The sequence below is a fragment of the Rhea americana genome, unplaced genomic scaffold, assembly GCF_003343005.1.
Source record: "Rhea americana isolate MKP2758 unplaced genomic scaffold, rheAme1 scaffold_23, whole genome shotgun sequence".
Lineage (NCBI taxonomy): Eukaryota > Metazoa > Chordata > Aves > Rheiformes > Rheidae > Rhea > Rhea americana.
Genome location: NW_028186346.1, coordinates 3,786,625 through 3,808,373, shown reverse-complemented (window position 1 = coordinate 3,808,373; position 21,749 = coordinate 3,786,625). Strand labels below are relative to the sequence as shown.

The 21,749-nt window shown below is 37.5% G+C and overlaps 1 protein-coding gene across 1 annotated transcript in view; it reads left to right on the top strand.

Annotated features, from left to right (window-relative positions):
- Positions 1-21,749, top strand: part of ABCC4 (ATP binding cassette subfamily C member 4 (PEL blood group)) — a 153,707-nt gene that overhangs the window by 84,473 nt on the left and 47,485 nt on the right. The window contains exons 20-21 of the mRNA XM_085305956.1: positions 836-915; positions 20,987-21,137. Of these exons, the coding sequence (XP_085162082.1) occupies positions 836-915; positions 20,987-21,137 (231 nt within the window). The remainder of the gene's footprint in view (positions 1-835; positions 916-20,986; positions 21,138-21,749) is intronic.

Below are 21,749 nucleotides of genomic sequence, written 5' to 3'. Positions count from 1 at the left end.
TAGTAATCCACTTATGGGTGGCAGAGTTCTGCCTTTAATTATTAAAGAACTCTTGCTATAACTGATTTTTTTCACTCAACTAGAACTTGGAAAAATAGAGAAGTGTAAATGCTTCAGTGATAGCAGATTAAAAATTGTGTTACGGGTTTTAATAAAGATCAGCATTGTCAAGGTTTTGAATAAATATAAATACAAGGCTGCATGAACACAAATCTACCTGAATGTTGATTTCAGAAATGTCTGCAATTTGAATTCACCTATAATGGAGGGGTGAAATTTAGAAATAGTCAGCTGTGATCTATCTAGGACATGTGTGCGCTAGCAGGAGTCTCAGAATCTGCTCAGATAGGAGCAGGTTATGGCTAATGTTGCTTGATGAAACTTGTATTAAGATGTCTGAACTGTAAACCTTTACACATTGAGCCTGTAAAGCTTGCATGTTTCACCTGTTCAGTGCTATTGAACAACTAGCTTAAATTGAAAGGAAAAGTTTAACATTAGCTCCTAAGTAAATGTTTATATCTAGGTGAAATGTGTTTGTTAAAGTGTTTTATTCTTCTATAGCAAAATATATTCCATTGATTGTTTAAAATATATATAAAAATATATAAAATGTATATATATATATATATATATATATATATATATATATATATATATGTATATCTCCCTTAGTAGTGATTTCAGAAGGTATCTTTTTATCTGTAGATTCCAGGTGTTTCTTTTTAAATGTTACTAAACTGGTAAATGGTGAAACATTGTGCGTTTAAGATATTTTGATCTTTTGAGAAACTGTATTTAAATTATAATTTTTTTTCCCTCCTTGTTTCTGTAGGAAGAATCTTAAATCGTTTCTCCAAAGATATTGGCCATCTGGATGACTTGCTTCCATTGACGTTTTTGGACTTTATGCAGGTAATTCAGTTGCTATTGTAAAATAATTCTACACTGTGTTCTGAATTTATATTCCTCTATGCTTAGGTGTAAATCAACTGTTTGTCACAGATGTAGTTGAGTTTAATGAAAGTCCTTGTTTGTGGAAGAAAGGTGCGGTTGAAATTTAATGTGTCAGTAAAAAGCTAACATGAGTAATAACTGGCAGGTAGGAGTGGCTATACACAACTTGCTATTATGTCAGGATTTCGGTTCATAGTAGCTACATGCTTGGTAAATTGCTCCTGATTTGCCTCCAAGCAATCTGGCAAGCTTATTGCTGTTATAAGAAATATGTCCATAGTAAAGAAACAATCAACTCACATGAAAAGATAGCACAGATTAACCTAATTATGTGCGTACTTCCACAAAGAATCAAATGCTTACCACACCAGTTTGGATTAAAATAGGTGTGGCTATTTACAAAGAAATGATTAGTAGTAATAGGGTGAGTATAATAGCCTTAATAGGAACAAGTGAAATAGCTGTAGACAAAAAAAGATGGACAAAGCACTGAGATTTTAATGATGACGAAAGGATAAAGGATTATATGTGACATCACGGTGATTTTTCTGTTGGAGCCGTTACTATTCCTCCTTATAAAATACTGCAGAAAGCAAAACGTTGCAGAAAAACATGATCATACTGCATCAAAATACATGGATCATGGAATACACGGAGTAGCAGAGGATAGAGATAAAAATAACTTAGTGGTTCATCTGGATCCACTTAGTGGATCGGGTCTGTCATGCTCAGGTCAGAAACATTTCTTAAAGTACTACTGCTGACTTCATTTAGTTTTCTAGAGATAGCTTAATCTAGATCTCAACCTAATTTTGAGTACTTTAAAATTAAACCAAAGTCCTTTCAAGTTCTTAAGAATTGTTTAATCACATTGTTAATGCTGAATTCTTGAAAAAAGAAAAAATGATTCCAGTAAGTTTGTAAAAACATTTAAGAGAACATCTGTTTTTCCTAGGTGAGCAAAGATTTAAAGTTGAGGTTTACGTTTGTTTATGAAAGCTTTACAATGCCATGTGTTATTTTGGGGAAGAGAGGAAGATTAATGTATTTTATTTGCCAATTAAAAAGTAGTGAGTTTTTTTGTGAGTTAGCTGCTTAGTGAGTATTATGATTTCGAATTCACACTTTTTAGGCTCTTCTCTGATAATTAAACACTTGCAATATGCTACCCATTTTTCTATAGTTTATACAAATTCCAAACTTTCTGCAATCTCATGGACTATCCTTCATTAGGCAGACTATCTTAATTTATTTCAGCTCTCTTGGGTTCCTTTCTTTTTGTCTAGAAGCTCAGACAGTCCTTGTTCTCTTAGCGCAGGAGTTGCATCCACAAAGACAAACTCATCTCTTCTGTGCAGCGGTCCTTGGCCATTAGAGCAAGCAATGCAGAGAGGCTTGTATTTGCACAGGCTTTTCCCCTTAACCGCAGACTGGGCTCTGTATCTTCACACTAGACAGCGCTCTTGGCCAGGGCATCCTCTGGCCACTGTGGTCATGAGATAAAATGATTAACTCTTTTTCTTAGCGTTGTGTATTTATAATAATGTGAGGGTTGTTTTGGAGCCCACTTGCATAGTGTGTTTATAGCAAAAAAATGAGTGGGTGTTTTGCATGCCCTGGCATGAGGTTTAAAGGCATGTGGGGTTGTCTGAGGATGCAAAACTTGCTGGGAAAACGTTGGAGAACTCTGTAGGCAGATGGAGGCAAAGTTGGTGTGGTCTTGTCCATACTTCCTTTTGGGAGCAGACCCTGAAGCAAACTGTCTTGAGAACTATATTCTAGTTTCATCTGAGGGAGCCAACTGCTTTGCTACAAAGAGAGTCAAGGAGAGAGCTAACTGCATGCATGGGAAACAAGCAGAGAACTGAACCATGTAGCAGTGAACTGGAGAGCTAAGCTGTCTGATTAATATGTACATACACTGAGCAGTATATGCTTACCAAAACTTAACTGATCTGGGATGAAAGAACTGAGGCTGTTACTGTAAATATGATTTTATTCTTCTTTCATACTCATATTGTGAAAAGCATGCTTTTTAAACATTTCCCTTCGTGTTGAATATTTTACTCAATTCATTTCRTTAGGCTATTGCATGAATTGTTACACATTCTGAAGTTTGTATTTTAAGTGAAAGGTTTGTTTTTCCAAAAATATAAATTAGATGTTATATGTCCGGTGCACTGTTACAATGATGCTTTGTTTCAAAGCTTGCCTGTTCAGTTTGGCATCAGAAAAGAAAACTTAGGATCTCGCTTTTGTTTAATAATAAGCTGCTATCCATAAGACAAAAGCACTTCCTTGTTGGCAAGTTTTCTAAAACTTACTATTCTTGATTAGCAAGTTTGTTGATTAGCTGATGCCTTTTGAAATTCAATAGCGAAGATATATTATTTATTTTTGAAGGAGCACAGATTTGTACAAAGGATAACTGTTATCAATTATGATAAAGATCTTTTGTCACTTGTTTTGTTTGCAGGTGTCTTTTATAAGGCTTTCTATAATCCCTTCAGGAAGAAATATTTTCTCTTTTCTAAAAACAGTATTAGCTAAATACAAAAGCTCTGATCCCAACTATTGTTGCTGATTCTTTGAGAGACATTTCCCAACATTCATTGTTTAAATGGTTGTCAGGAGGAATCAAGTGAAACTTAATAAACAATGCAGTAACTGGTTCATCTTACTTTGTGTGTAGAAGCTTTTCTTCAGCGGATTTGCATTGAAGAAGTGGTCCTTTTTCTGAGTTATTGCTAGGATCATTGTGAAGCATTCCAGCATTTTACTATACTAGCAAGTGAGTGTATCATTTCTGCACAAATAAACACCGTGTGATTGGGCACTCAAAAACAACAACATGAGCTCATTTAAATACCTATAAATAAAWAATTAAAATTTGCTAGTTTCAAGGATTTCATAGTTGCACAGAGTACAGGTTTTAGGGCAACACTAAAAATTCATGATATGCTTTTTGAATCCCTAATAAGATTTATACACTGTACTACAATCATAATGAGCATGATTAGTCTAGACAGCTATACTGGATGAAAATTAATTCCTTAAACTAAAAGAATTGCATTTATTAGATTTTTCCATTGGGTAAAGGAAGAACWAATAGTCATTTACATTCAAGACAGAGGTTGCTTAATTTACACTTAGTTGTTAAAGCAGAAATGAAGGCAAGCACAAAAATGCCTTGTAGACTTTGTGCGTTCTTCCTAAAACACGGATAGAATTTGCAGAACTGTTGATCAGAAGTAGCTCCCGAAGTAGCAGTTCTCACTRTGTCTACAAAGTTTACATCCTTCTATCCGTCCTTCATGTTTTAACTGCATCAAAATATAGCATAGCAGTCTTTGGAGAGACAGAGGGGGAGGAATTTGATCTCCTCTAAGWGAAGGCAATCATTTTTTCATCTTAATCTGTGAATTTTAACAGCATATGAGAAATGTCATATTAGTGCAGTGACTAACTACTCATAGAAATCACTGTATCCATAAGTTTTATAAATAAAAAATAATTCTCTTTTATGAGAATACTTTTATGGCTATGTTTTACCACAARGCTGTTGAACAGAGCTCTGTGAGTAGACATGCAGTGTAGAAATTGAAAGGAGACCAAAGTTAAGTTATGCATTTTAACTGAGTTATCTCAAATTGTACATTTATAGCTCTGTTCAAAGGTGATTAAAGTGAAAAGTAAGCTTTATAGGCCCCAGTTCTGTTTTTTTTTTTTTTTTTTTTTTTTTTTTAAAAAAAAAAGGTAGATTAGCCTGAGCCCTTATGTTCTGGAGTGGATTCTGGCTAGGCATAAGGTTCCATACCAGATCGCCCTTGTAAAAAAAGCAGTGTCATGTTCAGTGCATCACTTATCCTATATACTAAGTACRGCACTAAATATATTTGTAAGAACAGGTGTCATGTCTGTATGTTGATTCAGACAGCCAAAAAGTTGAATGAAATTGTTTGGCACTGGTGTGGTTTTGGGGTATTTTTTAAGTAAGCCTACTCTATTTCATCTCTCTTTTCTGTTCAGAGTTGCATATTTTTGGCAATTTTTTCCAACTAAGTKGCAATATTTTCAGGTCAGAGACTATTTATATAGAGGCCATTAAAATGCTTTCAAACTTTTAAAGAGGATTTAAACCCCTACTTCATCTAGATATATACATTTTTACTTATGTATTTGTTGGCTTAATCAGAGGGCAGGCCTGATAGCAGCCCCTAAGAGTTGCCCACATATAAACAATCATAGAAATGCTCCCTTCAGTTGGTACGAACTTGATCATCTTACAAAGTCCAAAGGGACTTAATAAGTGCCTTTTAAGGTGACCGGGATTTGTTACTCAGTTTTCTTAGGCTTCTCTGAAAATACCAGCTAAATTTACTCAGTGGTGTAGCCAACTGTTGTTCCTACTCCTGCTTGAAGCTCTGTGGGAACACAGTGCTCTGTTGATGTCGACTTCGCTGATCGGTGGTTGGCTTATTGTTTAAAATGTTGTGGTTAAAATGTGTACCCATCTCTAGCTCAATGGAATTAGTTAATAAAACACCTATGCTGATTTTGAGAGAAGTTCAGTAATTATAATAGTATGGGAATTAAAAATCCACCATATTCAGTAGTATTTTATGTTCATTAACTGAGATACTCCGAAGTATTCCGGTATTTTGGATGCTACATTTTTGAGGGCCCATCAAAAACTCTGCAGATACATCTGCAGAGGCTGAACATCATTGAACTGGGCTCACAGGTGATTCAGGATGAGCACCCCCAGACTCTTAACTGTTAGTTGAATATTATACCTATAAAACTGACTGAGTATATGGAGGATGAAGTACATTTCAGGGTTTTTTATTTTCTGTTAATTGTGTTGATAAATCTTAAATTGTTTTTGGCTTCAGTTTCTGGCCCTCTTAATTCTTTAGTGATCTCATTACCTTTTAATAGAGTCAAATTTCTTCTTTAGTTTCTAGTGAATTTAAATAACTTCGTGTGATGGCCTTTCATTTTGATTTCTTCTCCTGTATTGGACTGGAAAAAAAAATAATCATGATTTGTTTTGTTTCTGGAGAACACTGTGAACATGTGAACTATCTGCAGCTGCCCTTGGAAAAGGGCAGTGATTTATTGAGGAAAACTGAATTGCAAAACCTTTTTCCTCCCCAAAATCAACAGCTTGACTGAGTTTAAATAAGTGACTTTTCATATCCTTTCATCACACACAAAGACCTAATCCTGAGACTACTTGAGCCACCAATGTAGGCTGTGGCTGAGACCACCACTGAATGTGCCATTCCCTTCTCACCACACACAAAACACATTGACTGCAGCTTTATGAAGTGAAAATACTGAAGAAAAGGAAAATGTGAAGGAGGTGTCCACAGTCATTTCTTTTTTTTAAAAAAAAAAATAGCTGCTGCATCTGGATATTAGGAACAAAAAGTGCCTCAGACTGGAATAATAGCTTGGGTCACTTGCTTTCATATGTGCAAAAGAGTGGAACTGCCGTTACTTGTTTCAGTACCACTGACCCCTGCATTTTATTGTGTGAAGATGTCAGGGAAAGTGTGTAGAAAGAATTCCAGTATCTTTTAGTTTAACAATGACTTTGTTATTTTGTGATTTCGGTGAGGGGTTTGGGGCAGGGAGGTGTTCACGTTTTGTGTGTATGCCTGTGTGAGATAGTTTTAAGAGATGTTTGTGTTCATTAAAGAATAGTGTTCATTAGAAAGAATTAGAAAGAATTCTGTTCATTAAAGAATTTCTGTGTCTGTTTGTATATGTGTGTTTAAAATAYGACCATTAAATACATTGCAATAAAAATAACCAATAGAGGGATCTGTGTTAATTGTCAGTGTGTTCTCTTCAGCCTGGTGTACAGAACAAGCCTGTATCTTAGAGAACTTTTGGATTCCTTTCTGATGCTTTCTGATCATTTTGCGTGACAATTATAGTCCAAGATTCTGCAGCTCTGCTGAGGTTTAGATAGAAAAAGAAAAAAGTTGCCTCGTGGCACCTGACCATTAAAGTTTCCCTGAACTTCTTCTTCATTAAAGTTTCCCTGAACATTTAGTTAATATTCCAACAGTACATTTCCAAATATCATAGTACAAAGCACTGCTAATACGTAACAAAAGAATGATCAACACTTAAAGGAAAGTAGTAGGGATGTATATTTTTTCCATAGGCCACTTTTGAGCTATAATAGTGGAAAAAGTTGAAATGATCATTATGTTAAAAAAATAATCTTTACTTTCTTATACTCTAGTCATTTGATATTTGTATGTGCTTTCAGTTTTGCTTTTTTCTTTGAATTACAAAGAGATAATATACTCTGTCAAAAATAGTTAAAAAAAAAAAAGGCAAAAAAGCCCCCCCCCCCCATTGTCAAAACACCTCCTCCTAGAGGAGTAAGGGATGTGAGGGAGAAAGAGGCTTGGGATGCACTTGTCTTTAAGACCAAAATGCTGGAGCTGTGAGTTTAGCCCAGACACTCCTCTAAATAGTGCAGTTCTTCATGAACCTTTCACTCCTCTCTTTTTGAATCCTGATTGTTAGATCTCAGCCACCAATTAGTCGTCTTGGTGGTGACCGGCAGTGGAGATAATCTATGCCAAAGCTATTGCTGGTCTTTGCTCTGCAGCTGTCATCATACTGCTTTTAATTTAAGAGTGGCTGTCTTGCATGTGAATTGCACATTTACTGAGGTTGTTTGTTTATATGTGTGTGTGTACATATATACGCATATGATAAAACAGGTGAAGTCTCTAATCACTGCTAATAGGCTGGTTCCTATTTATAGGAATATTTTCAAATTTTGGGGGAAAGCTGAAGATCTGTTCTCACTGTATCAGTCATATGTAACCCAACGCAATACTTTCCCTCACTCGCTTTTTTTTTTCTGTTTACAGTCATGTATATAATCTTTATAAAAATCAGTATGTATGTCATTCTCTACATATTAGTGTTAAGGCAACAGGTGTCACTGCAGTAACACAACTAACTGTGTRTGGAAATAAAATATAATTTTAAAATGTTTGAGAGTTTGTATTTACTTAGTTTTGACCCTATTAAAAAAACTCGTAGAAGTAACCCTGTATTTAACATGGGAAAAAGTATAAAATAATTCTGAGAAATACGATTTTATTACCTTTATCTCATCTTACTTTCTTGTATTTCCTTTACCCCTTCTCTCCTTTTCATGTTTTTCTTAGTTCTTTTTCTTTTAGCTTATATACTTCTCCATTTACACAATAAATGTAGGTCTTGTTCTTGTTCCATTTTCTCAATATAATGTGGAAGACTGATGTCTTGAATATAGTATTCCTCAGGAAAGCAAAGCTAGATTTCACTTATTGATAGTAGAAATCTATCTTCTGTATTTTTTTTTTTTTCATCTGGAGCATGTAAGTCTTGTGAGATGCAGTCTTCCTCTTCCTTTCCCTAAAATTTTCAGCAGATTGTGGTTTAGTACCAGGAAGACAAAAATCTAATTTTCGTCGCTGTATTTTGATGCATCTGACTGAAACCAGTAAGTACAAAATTTGGATCAGGTTTAAAGCAATTCTCTTCTCCAAATTGGCTTTTCCGTTTTCTTTTTCAGATTATTCTCAACTATATTTTTATCTACTGAAAGTCAATACAGTTGTATGGAAGTCTATTGATGTCCCAGTTCTGTATAATCTGGAGGTTCCTGCCCTCTTAGGGTAGAATTTGTAAAAATCCCAAAGAGAGATTCTGTTCATTTGAGGTTCTTTATATCCATTGGAAGTTTTTGTTGTTGTTTTTTTTTGTTGTTTGTTTGGGTTTTTTTTACTATGAAAGCAAGGAAATGCTGTAAGTGAATTTATGTTTTACAGCTTTCTCATTATGATATTTTAAGACCTTTGAAGATCATTAACATTTCTAACACCCCACAGTAGCTAAAAGTCTTTTAATTCTGCTGTCAGTCATAGAGTGTACAATCCTGTTCCAAATAGTGATAAGTACAAATCTTCTAGATTGCCTTAAACTATTGATATACTATAGATAGGATGTGTGCTTACAAACAAAGAAGGATTTTAGTCTTTGGCAAAAGGACTGGAGATTTCACTTTGGATTCAAGAGGGAGGGAGGAAGAAACTTGGAGGTAATTTGAATTACTAAGCTATATTAGTGGGGTGTGTGCGTTAAATCATTATGTATGCATAACGCCCCAAACAAACGTGGGACAGGAAATTATCTCTAGCAAAAAAGACTCTCTCATAAAAATGTGCTGCTAGGGTTATATGTGCATCTCATGCAGAACATGAAAACTTTTTTCTTTTCAGAAGATCTGAAATTGATACTGTGGTTGACTGGTAAACTTTGCAGCTGAACTGAAAACTCCAGACAGATTTGTTGTTTAAAAGATATGTGCTGCACTGTGGGTAGTCTATTAAAATAAAAGATGAGCACTCAACTGGAAACTACATGTCAGATGTCTCAAGGAAGCTTATACCTGTCTGTCTTACATTTACATTATATGATAATTCTTTGTCATTTAAACATATTAATTAATTTGGATTACACTCTTGAAGTTGTAAAAGTTTATGCGTTAGGAAATGCTCTTTCAAGGTCTAGACAGTGACTATTCCTACACTGTAGAAAAGGAGTATACTAAGTAATTGCATTTTCTTCCACAGTCACATCCCTAAATCTTTCATATATTTGTTTTTGTAATGAGTTTTGAAGTAGTCTAATTATTAGTTTAAACAATCAGAGCTCTCTTATTATGAATATCAATCATGTCATGCTAAAAGAATTATTACAGATCTTCCTGCCTAAAGATTGCTAGGCTGAAAATAAGAATGTGCTGGCTTTGATACCTGACTCAATTGTCCCTCCTGCAATTAATCATAGTAGCCTGCTACTGAGGGGTAAAAAGTTATCTCACCAGACTGAAATTTGAATTTGGCGGTCAGGCTGAGTGTATATTGTTTGTTGTGGTATGTGTGTGTTCATGGTTTGTCATCAGTACACTTCTGAAAAGTGGTCCATATGGTCTTATATTTGTAAGAAGTCATAACGCTCATTTACCACAGTAAATAATGTTTTTTGTCTGCCAAGAAGGTTTCTTTTTGCTTGCCCAAATGCTCCTGGGATCTGGATCTTCAAGAGATGGCTGAATTGGATGAAAGACGTGGCAGTGGTGTTCAGAGGCCATGCAGATTACTTAGAAAGCAGTTGCTGAATGTGTCAGGCCACTGCTTAGCTCCTTGGAGCAGAATGATTACTGAAGAGCGTGTAGTTCTGAAGAGTTATGCAAGTCAGGAATTTGTTTTAAATAACAGAGTAGTATTTTATAGCCCCATCAGAGTTGCAGTTTCTGTAGAAACTAAGAAAAAAAAATCAAAGGCAAACTAACAAGCTTTGTGGGGGGCTTTTTGTTTTTTTTTGTTTTCTTTTTTTGTTTTTTCTTTTTTGTTTCTGCTTATCTTCTATGAAAGAAGGCTACCAGAAAAGAACAGAAGCTAGTTTTATTTATGATGATAACTGATTTTGTAGTGTTTAATATTTTTCATAGTTTTGATTTAACTAAGGCAGAGGGGCCACTGTGGAACTTGCAGAAATTTGAGAAGTACTTCTTTACACCTAAAAATAAACATATGAACAGCGTATTTTTAAATAGCAAGAACAAACAGTAAAAAAGTTTAAAAGCTTGTAATTATGTAAGGCTGAAGAGCTATGTTACTGGAGAACTGATATGCTTTTTAACAGAACAGTTTATGGCTCAAATGTAGCACAAAGCTTTTAAGGTTGCTTAAAGACCCAAAATTGACTTTTGGCCAAACAATTAGACTTGGCTGAGCAGAAAAGCTTCATGCAGTTGAAGCTGAGGTGAGGGGAAAGGGGATTGTGCTTACGCTGTGGCCATGAGTCAGATGCCTGAGGCAGAAAAGTCCATACAGCTGAAAGCCAGAGTTTGCAAAACTGCAACATACAGAGCAGTAGCATCTGTGGTAAGCCAAATTTTGCCTGGCATTTGGAAGACCTGGAAGAATGTACATAGCATGGACAAAAATGGTATGGTAACATCATCATTAGCTCAGAGGAATTTCTTGCAGGAACAGTGGATGGTATTTTAGCAAATAATTGATGGGCTGGAACATAAGAATGCTAAATTAATGACATGCTGGGTAACAGCAGTGGTTCATCTTGCCCAGTATTCTTTCACCAGCAGTGGCAATAGGAGATGTTTGGGAAGAGCATGTGATCGTGACTGCTTTCTGTGGGTTGTTCCTCTTTTACTCGCACAACATCCACAACCTTGTACTAGGAATGCTGGAATGTCTATCCCTTCCCAGTACTTCAGTACTCGTTTTTCACATCCTTTTGTATGTGCTTGTAACATTTGCCTCCTGCAGCCTAGTAGCCTGAAAGTAGTGGAACATCTGTTGATTTTTTTGTTCTCTGTATCTTGCCCTTTCTGTAGAAGAAAATGCCATTATTATCACTGAAAGAAAAGTTACTTTTAGAAGAGTTTGTAAGAAAGATATGGCTGAGGACAAATATTGATGCRCCAGTCTATGCTGAAGAAACAAAGTACTAACCATATGAGCAAAGATCGAAATGGGAAATATGCCTTTTGTAGTACTAAAGAATAAGTACCCGTTATTGGATGAAAAATGAGGCAGACCTTTGATTTCGTCAGAGTCCATGCTCAGTGGATTGATATGGGACTAGTACAGCTGAAGAGGAATTTTGGAAATGATTTCTAAGGGATAGTAGGAGAGCAAAAATCGTCCAGCTGTCTTTTAGTTTTCTCTAAAAAATATCAGTTGTAAGTACATTACCCTGGGAATCTTGGAGCAAACCAAAACAGTGACTAAATTTGCAGGTGAGTGTCTCAGAGCCCTTGTTTGCATATGGTCACAAAACCCCTAAATTACTATGCAGGAAGGGGATGCTTTCCACCTTCTGAGAAGAGGAGAAACTCTGGGAGAGTAGGCTGTTGCTAGGCATTTTTTTCTGTGCTGTCCCAGACAGGTTCTGGCATGAGCTGTTGAGGAAACGTGTGTGCATGTTCTCTCCCTGAAAAATGTTAGTTCCTCAAACTACCATGCAAAATGTGCTCGGCTTCCAAGGTACTTCACAGGAAGATATATTATATTTGTCATGGTACAAATGGGACAATAGTTTAAGTGAATAGTTTTCGTGTATGTACATTTTTTCCTTTTGCAAAATAGCAATGTAGGAGCATCACTGGGGACTAAATGCAGACTTTTTTTTAAAAGGGAGGAAAACCCAACAGAGTTGGGTAACAAAACCTAAAAATTTTGCATAAAGGAAATAACAGCAGAAGGGAGTGATTAAATCATTTTTACACTGAGATCAGCGCAAATATAACTTCAAAAAGAGAAAACCCATTTTCTCTMTATATATATGTATGTATATATCATCACTGTAAAGTTGTGCCTTGCCACTAGATGACTGAGAATGCTTTTGTGTGGAAGTGTTTACTGGGCACAAGGTCCAAGTAGTAGCAAAGAATTTGAGAAAATCAAGTTAGAGGTGCTACTCTGTTTTTCCTGCTTGTAAATAGAAAGCTATGTTGTCCACAGTCTCTTTCAAGAATGAGTATTGGCTCTGTTCCTTTTAATAATGGGTCATTACTGGAGACAATGGCTTCTCTGTAGTGGATATGAACAGGAACTGTATCATAGAATCATGGAATCAGTAAGGTTGGAAGGGACCTCTGGAGATCGTCTAGTCCAACCTCCCTGCTCAGCAGGGTCACCTAGAGCACGTTAGACAGGGTTGCGTTCATGTGGGCCTTGAAGATCTCCAGAGAAGGAGACTCCACAACCTCTCTGGGCAACCTGTGCCAGTGCTCCGTCACTCTCACAGGGAAGAAATTCCCCCTCATGTTCAGGCAGAACTTCCTGTGCTTCAGTTTCTGCCCATTGCCTCCTGTCCTGTCACACGGGACAACTGAAAAGAGTTTGTCCCYGTCCCCTTGACACCCTCCCTTCAGGTACTTGTACACATTGATAAGATCCCCCCTCAGTCTTCTCTTCCCCAGGCTAAACAGGCCCAGYTCTCGCAGCCGTTCCTCMTAGGGCAGGTGCTCCAGCCCTCKGATCATCTTTGTAGCCCTACGTTGGACTCTCTCCAGTAGCTCCATGTCTCTYTTRTMCTGGGRAGCCCAGAACTGGAYGCAGTACTTGAGATGAGGCCTCCCCAGGGCTGAGGAGAGGGGGAAGATCACCTCCCTCCACCTGCTGGCAATGCTCCCCAGGATACCACTGGCCTTCTTGGCCACAACAGCACATTGCTGTCTCATGGTTAACTTGTCCACTAGGACTCCCAGGTCTGTTTCTGCAGAGCTATTCTCCAGAAGGTCAGCCCCCAGCTTGTACTGGTGCCAAGGGTTATTTCTCCCTAGGGGCAGGACTCTGCACTTGCCCTTGTTGAACCTCATGAGGTTCCTCTCTGTCCAGCTCTGCAGCCTGTGCAGGTCTCTCTGAATGGCAGCACAGCCCTCTGGTGTATCAGCCCTCCTCYCAGCTTGGKATCATCAGCAAACTTGCTGAGGAGGCACTCYGTCCCCTCATCCAGGTCATTGATGAMRAAGTTGAACAGGATGGGACCCAGTACTGAGCCCTGKGGGACGCCACTACCCACAGGCCTCCAACTGGACTCCATGCCACTGATGACGACCCTCTGAGCTCTGCCYTTCAGCCAGTTCTCAAGTCACCTCACTGTCCACTCGTCTAACTCACACATCCTGAGCTTCTCTAGGAGGATGTTATGGGAGACAGTGTCAAAAGCCTTGCTGTAGGCAGATATGCAGCGTCCACTGCTCTCCCCTCATCTACCCAGCCAGTCATTCCATCATAGAAGGCTATCAGATTGGTTAAAACTGTATGTAGATATGAGTTAAATAGAGGCTGCAGTGTTGGCTGTGACAAAAGCTTGTGTTTTCATGAAGATCTATATTAGCTGGAACTGACTTATTGCCATGGTGAAAGGGCCCTGACAGCTAACTCCTCACACGAATGGAAGTAATTAATTCTTAAAAAGAAAATAACTTTTGTATGATGTAGGAATTTAATGCAAAAATTGTGGAAGGATGAGCATCTTGAATGTCTGATGATCACAAAGGCCAGGGCTTGATTACGCATCTGTTTATAAACCATCAGTATCTGGAAATCTCAGACAACATAAGTACTGTGATTTCTTTCCCTGTTTGAGCTGCTGTTGAGGCTGAGAGCTGCATAAGATAGTTATGCCTAGTTGGCGCAGGGTGCTTGGAAAACCTCTTCTAGCCCTTGTTGTAGGGTAGGAGACTTGTGATGATAGGAGTAAYAGGATGCTGTTCAGATATTATGAAAGAATGGTGGCAGTGCGAGTGTATTAAAGAGAAACCTTTTTTTTCTAATAAAATCACTTGTTAAAGAACAGCTGGACACAATTCATAATGATCTCAAACAAATCTTAAGGCCTCTTACTTATGGTAAAATGTATGCTAAATTAGATGAAAGAGCACGTTGGTGGCACAGAAAGCTAAGAATATGCTGGTTTACTAGGAAAASCAATGATCCAGAGAGACTATCTCATAGAGACAAGATTAAGAAGAAGGTATAAGCATTAAAAATGTGATTGTGAGTTTCATATATATTTTCAGGGTTAATCTGATAGTCATGTGAGGGGGAATTTCATGTGAGGATAGTCATGTGAGGGGGAATTTCTTCACYATGAGAGTGACAGAGCACTGGAACAGGTTGCCCAGAGAGGTTGTGGAGTCTCCTTCTCTGGAGATCTTCAAGGCCCACATGAACGCAAYCCTGTCTAACATGCTCTAGGTGACCCTGCTGAGCAGGGAGGTTGGACTAGAYGATCTCCAGARGTCCCTTCCAACCTTACTGATTCCATGATTCTATGTGTTCAGCTCATTTGCAGTGATGTATGGATTTAGTCAGGTGACAACCATAGTCCTGCTGGTTTTTTAACCTGTTTTGAGAAGCAAAACACGTGCATTTTATAGTAAAACAAAGATAGTTTTAAACACAAGACTGCAGACCTCAATTCCAGTTACTTTGACTGACTAAAACAAAATTGGGCTGTGTAGATATTAAGTTTGTCGTACAAAGGTAATGAATTTCTATCTGTATGTTTTCTGGTTTTTAGTAATAGAGAAGAGAAAATGCAAAAACCTATAGTGTGGTCAGATATGCTGTGCTGGATGCAGCTGATCTGAGTGAAGTCTTTACCACTCTGATCTGTTCATAACAATGTTTCCTCACCAGGGAGAGTTGTGCTCTGCTGTGCCAGTATAACCAACYGCATGTATAGCTTTTCTTTAACAGAGCTGTGTGACAGAATCTGTCTAAAAAATCTGATTTGAAAATACATGTTCAATAAGGAAAAAAAAAGTTCAAGGAAAAGGAAAATGTTTTCAGAACTGGATTAGGAATTGATTATATGTGCAATTATTTGGCAGAGCCAACAAGGTAACAATTTTGGTTAGGGGAAGGGGAGGAGGAAGAAGCATGATGCCAAGCATGTATGAACAGCCTGGGGTTTTGTAGTTTCTTGGCCTGGCTTTAGTTCAGACAGTAGAGCATGACAAAAAGTGCCCCAAGTTAATGCAGTTATGGTTACAAACTTGAAATCCAGGATATGCAGGAAAAGCACAATTGCTCTATTAAATTAACATGTCTGTCTGACAGACCATGAACTGATACAATCTTTGAATGTACATAGGGGGTACAGGAGGAGGAAGGTGTGTTTTACTTCTGCCTGAATATTGATAAATGCCAGAGTGGAACACTGCAATTCTTGGGTAGGATTTGAGGGGGGCAGGTTTAGCTCAGCTGGGTAGAGTGTGGTGCTTCTAATGCCAAGGTCACTGGTTTAATCCCCACACGGGCTACGCTGAGGGTTGGACTAGATAATCTCCAGAGGTCCCTTCCAACCTTACCATTCTATGATTCTATGACTGCAGAGTCAGTCATCAAAATTCAGGTATCTACTCCTGGGGCTTCAGATGTATACTTCACTGTAATCAGAGGGCATCTAGTCAATACCCATTAGACCAGATAAATAGTCAATAGCCATTTAAGGGTTAGCTAAATAGCTAATTAAGGTTTAGCTAAATAACTCTCTGAACTCAGCAGAGTAGGACAGGAGCTTAGCCATGTAGAGCATATGTATCACAGAAGCACAGAATGGTTGAGGTTGGAAGGGACCTCTGGAGATCATCTTGTCCAACCCTCTTGCTCAAGCAGGATCACCTAGGGCAGGCTGCCTCAGACCCAGTCCAGATGGCTTTTGAATATCCCTAAGGATGGAGACTCCACAGCTTCTCTGCGCAACCTGTTCCTGTGCTCTGTTACCCTTGCAGTAAAAAATTTCTTAGACAGAATTCTCTGTTCTGTTTAGACAGACTTTTCTGTGTTTCAGTTTTGCCTGTTGCCTTTTGTAGATTCCTGCATTTAGCTTTGAGCCTCTCATGCTTGGAACTCGATAGGTTCCATTAGAGATCCTGCCTGGACTCCAGCTGTGAGTCYGGAATGGTGTGGTTCCTACAGTACTGATCCTACATCATAGTCATCAACTCCCATGTAGATAACTTGGCATCGTAAATCATAGCAGGACTTACGAAGACAGGCCACTGAATTGCACTCCTTGTGCATATGTTTTTTAAAAGATGCTGAAAAAAATTATAACATTTGTTAAAAATCAGCAAAATTTCTTTTTGAATGATGAAGAAAATGGAAAACCTTAAAATGAATCTATCTAGCTCATTAGAAAGAAGATGGAGAGGTGATTGATAGATTCTTTCATGAAGACCCAAAGAACTGAAGGGCTGAAGTGGTTTTAAATCCACAGTAAGTGACTGGATGCATAAACCAGAAATACTCGGACTAGAAAAAAAGCTAAGAAGTGAGGATACATACCTACTAGAACAAAGAGCCAAAGGACTTGAGGGATTCTTAGCATTGTTGCGTCAAGACCAGATGCCTTTTTCAAAGAAGTACTTTAGTCAAACATGAAATACTGAGTTCAGGATATAACTGATATGGAATGGCTATGATCTATAGGATGGAAGAGTAGATATTATGAAGTATCTTAAATTCTGCTTCTGCATTTTAGTTCTTTTGGCTTTGTTGAATGATTTAACATGGTATATGATTTGTTATAAGATATGTAACGATGTATAAATGATATATAGCTTATGCAACAAAGAGAAAGGCTTACAGCTGGTGATTTAATAATTGTGATATTTCCAGATTTTTATGATTGTTTTATTATCATTTCTTCATGTTAAATTTTCTTCTGTTGTGTGGTTATGGTACAGAAATACCTTTTTCTTCCTTAGTCTTCCTAAGTCTTCCAAGACTTATTTGAGATAAAAATTCCAGGATATCGTTCACAACATCCGTAAGAATTACAAAGATGCAGATCATCAGAAGATGAAGGGAAGGAACATGTTTCACAAGTGGATGTACTCTTCAGAGCATTCRCTTCCCCAGCTTATAGAAAGCTATGCTTGGTCTAGAGGGGACCAGTGAGTCATTAAGACAGGAGTGATTTTTCCTGGGGGAAGATAAGCCACAGTCAGTTGACTGACTGACTGAAGGGAAACTTTTTGGAACTCTTGCAAGCAAAAAGGTGACCCCAAAACAAAGAAAACATAAATTTCTGTCCTCTAGGGATAGAGTATGTGGTCTGAGGACCAGGCTGAGTGAGTCATTCATCTTTCTTCAGGGAAACTGAAGCAAACTTGGATATGGATGTGAGYTGATACTGTGGCTCTGTTTGGAAGCAAATTTGTTTGATTTCACTTTGTATCTGGGTCTCTTCCCTTCAATGTTGATACCTTGTGCATCTGTTGACTTTCGTGTAAACTGGCCTTGTTTCCATTACTGGTAGCTATATAAAATGGAATTAATCAGTTCCTAATTTTTAAAATTTGGCTGCTATGTCTTCTGCATATTTATCACAAAAGACCTTTAAATGCTGAAAATGAGAAATGTAATAAAAATACTGTTTTATTGCCTATATTTCTTACATATAGGGAAACTTTTTATTGCGTATAGCTTTTTAATACAATTATCTACTGTAGTCTGGATCTGCTAGGCAAGGTCTAGGTATCCAGTCCCAAGCATTTCTCGCTGTGCAAACTGAATTTGTAGCTTGCTACTTGACTCCAGAGAAGAGGATAATCAGACTGCTCATTATCGTCAGCTTGCTGATTGTCTCTGGTCATCCTGCTTGCATGCAGTGAATCTACTAGARGTTCAGGCAGTCTTAAACTGTAGAAGCTAGTTGTCTGTTGTGAAACTCAGGAATTAGAACCTTTGACTTACCTCACACAATAACTGCATGATTACAGTCTGCAGATAGTTGTGTCTGGCTTTCAGACTACTTCATTAAGAGTTAATTTGTATGCAAGTTTARTTTTCCAAAAAACAACACACATGACTGATCCACCCTATCATAAATTTTTGTAATGATAAGGTGGTGCAGGCTCATCTAAAATTCCTCCCAAAGGCSGTGTCAGATTTTTACTTTAGTCATCCTAACCATCTTTTCCTTCCCTGTATTTTCATTGTAGCAAGGCATTGTTTACATGAGCTAGATCCTCATAGTTCTACTCCCACTCTCACCCCCACTGGCAGTTTGCAACATAGATACCCTCACTAATGCTTCAATTTGGATTTTTCTTTTTTTAAGAAAAAAAAATCCTCATAATTCTTTTCCTTGAAGCAGCTTTCCTCAATGCTTCACTTGAGGTTTGTGGTTGATGATATGAGGAGGTAGAAGTGTTTCAGAGACTGCTTTTTTGAATGTCTAGGAATGAGACAATTCAGCTTGCAGTCCATTAAAGGTGACTGAGGGAGAAATGGAAGGGAGGAGGCGTATAAAACAGATTTGGGAGTGAGCTGTCAGAAGTAAGGAGCTGGCTTCCATCTATTTACTGTTGAGGATGGAGGTGAGGGAGCCTTGAGAGCTTAGCTAGTGTGCAGGTGGCTGGCAGGCTGGGCAGAGAGTAAGTGGAGCTGGGAGAAACAGTCGTCTATACTGGAGAAAATTTTAAGGTGCTAGGGAATTTTTATTTCTCCTCTTCTCATCCCTTCTTTGTGATAGAGATAAAATACATCTATAAGATTTTTAAAGAATGCATGGAGAAGGGCTGACAGTAGTGCTGATGAAGAATCAAGGTGTTTCCTTTTGCTTTGTGCTGGCATAACCGCATGCATAATTGATCCAAGTGAAATACCAGGCACCATCGCTGCCACCTTACCTCCCTGTGGTGAAATCTAGGCAAAATGCTTGTAATCTACTGTGTGCATCTAGAAAGTCAAACGATGTGATCCCATCAATAAGTTTACGCACAGATGAGCAATGGAGTAGTCAAATAGCTTCCTTCGGAGCTCCTGTGCTATAACCACCCTGTAGCTATTTTCCTCAACCGATAACCCGTCATTAGGAGACCCTCCGGTGTGCTTTCTGGGTCTGTGAGGTGCAAAGGCTGTTGTGCTGGTAAATCTTCCATCCAGAGTTAGGATCTTGCCTGAAGTTGAAATGTGAGTTGTGCTGACATACGCAGTTGTAACGTGTAAGGTGTGCGGGTTTGCTGTTTGGTCAGGTGAAATTAGGGTGAAGTCAGGGAAAACTCAGGAAAAAAAAGATATGAAAGGTTATGCTCAGTTTTGGCTTTAGAGCATGTGGGTGGGCTACTAGAAGCATAACAGGAAATGCATTCTGTTTCATARACAGTACCATTGAAAGTATTTGAAAATCCAGGTAGCTCACTCAGKTTCCATTCTTAGCTGACATGCCGCTTATCTTTTCCAATTAGATCTAGAGGTGACAGGATGGAAGCTTTATAGCCTTAGCATACATGTTCTGAGGCCCTGATGGTCACTTATGCGTCTTTTGGCATACAAAGATTAAGCAACCACAAAATTCAGTTGGAATCTATTTATGCATTATGATGAAGAAAGTGGCTCCTATCTAATATAAAAAATGGAGGCATTTTTTAAAAGGTGTTATTTATAATAAAATTTGTTAATACAGGAATTTAGTGTTGAGCTAAAATTTCTGCTAGTTGTTATACAGGGTGGGTTTCTTTGTGTATGAGTTCTTTTATGTGTAGTTTTTTTTTCTTTTTTCTTACTTGTTTGGTTTATGAGCAAGTGGCAGGACCATGATTTCAATTTGCGAGGAAAAAAAAAAACAAGTTGGTGTTCTGAAAAGGTCTAGGAGTTTGTGTGCAGATATTTTTGTATGCTGAGAATATATTCAAAATGGAAGTTTGATGGGAAGGATGTAAAGTGATCCACAAGAAATGTGAGGTTTAGTTTAGAAAGTTGGGCCAGGATCTACTGTCCTAAATAAGATTTTCTTCACTATCATATCCTGTTTTCTAAGAGTAAATTCAGATTTACAAAGAACCTGGTAAAACTAGCCTCTTGTAGCATTTTGTCTTGCAATGTTTGATGTTTTTTTTCTTAATTATAACATTTCACAATTACTATCCTTTGCGAAGAAAAAGCTTAATTTCTCTAGTGTCAGGTTTTCTTTTTATATGGGACAGAGTGGTTCTTAGAAAGCTACAAGTCTCTGTTGAACATCAGTTTAACTTTTAACCTGGAGTGAAAAAACACCTTACTGATTCATCACATGGCTTGGGACTATTAAAGATTACTTATCTATCTCATTAATCAGCATTCTATTATTTTGTTACAGCAGTCACAGAAATAACCCACAGAGAAGGATGTTCATGTTAAGTCAACCAATTTTGTAAGGTTATTAACAAATATTATTAACAAATAATGGAGAAGAAAAACATAGACTGCACTATTAGATTAGGTATTGCTGTAAATTCTTCAAACTGCATAAGAATAGGTGTAGTTCAAATGTTATACAATGCATCCACTCTTAAATTTGGTAGTTATGACTAAATATTTAAATCTTTCAATAGCGTTAAGTAGTTTTGTACTTGTTCTAAGTTAAATTCTTCTGGGAAATAATTTTTTTTTTTGTTTCTATTGTGTTGCAGACTCTCCTACAGATTTTTGGTGTGGTAGCTGTGGCTGTGGCAGTGATTCCTTGGATACTAATCCCCTTAATTCCTCTATTTATTCTTTTCATTTTTCTTCGACGATATTTCTTAGACACCTCAAGAGATATTAAGCGTCTGGAATCCACAAGTATGTAATTTGGTGGTACTTGATGTTAGCTTGAACCCAGCTTATGATTATGTTAAATGCTAACATTTTATAGACAATTCATTGATTAGTTTTTCTTTGGCTTTGCAAATAAATTCCTTATTGTGTTGAGTCTCAACTAGTTAAATACATACTTAATTCCTGCTTTTGCATAATGATAAATTTTGATTATGTCCATTTAACTATGCGTAAGTCAAGTTAGTTAAGAGCTTGTCTTTGGGACCTTACATGCACATAGTAATRGTGTTTCTGATCTGACTGTTGTGCTTGGCTTTAGCATGAGTATGATGTGAAATACTAAGCATCATGAATAACAGACATGCAGCTCATGTCATTAATAAAGCTCAAAAAATTTCTTGGGTGACAGCTACTGTTAAAAAATGTAAGACATTTTGGTATAAATTAGTTGTCTGGCTGTCTGAATGATTCTAATTGAGTAAAAGGACTTTGGTTAAAGATACCGCATATTTATTCTAAGAGGATGCAGTACAGTAATGTGTATGGTTAAATATAAAGTAGTAGGATTAAAGATTAGCATAGTACAAAAAGAATTAAATGTTGCCCTTGAGCTATTGCTAAGTTACTCTCATTTCC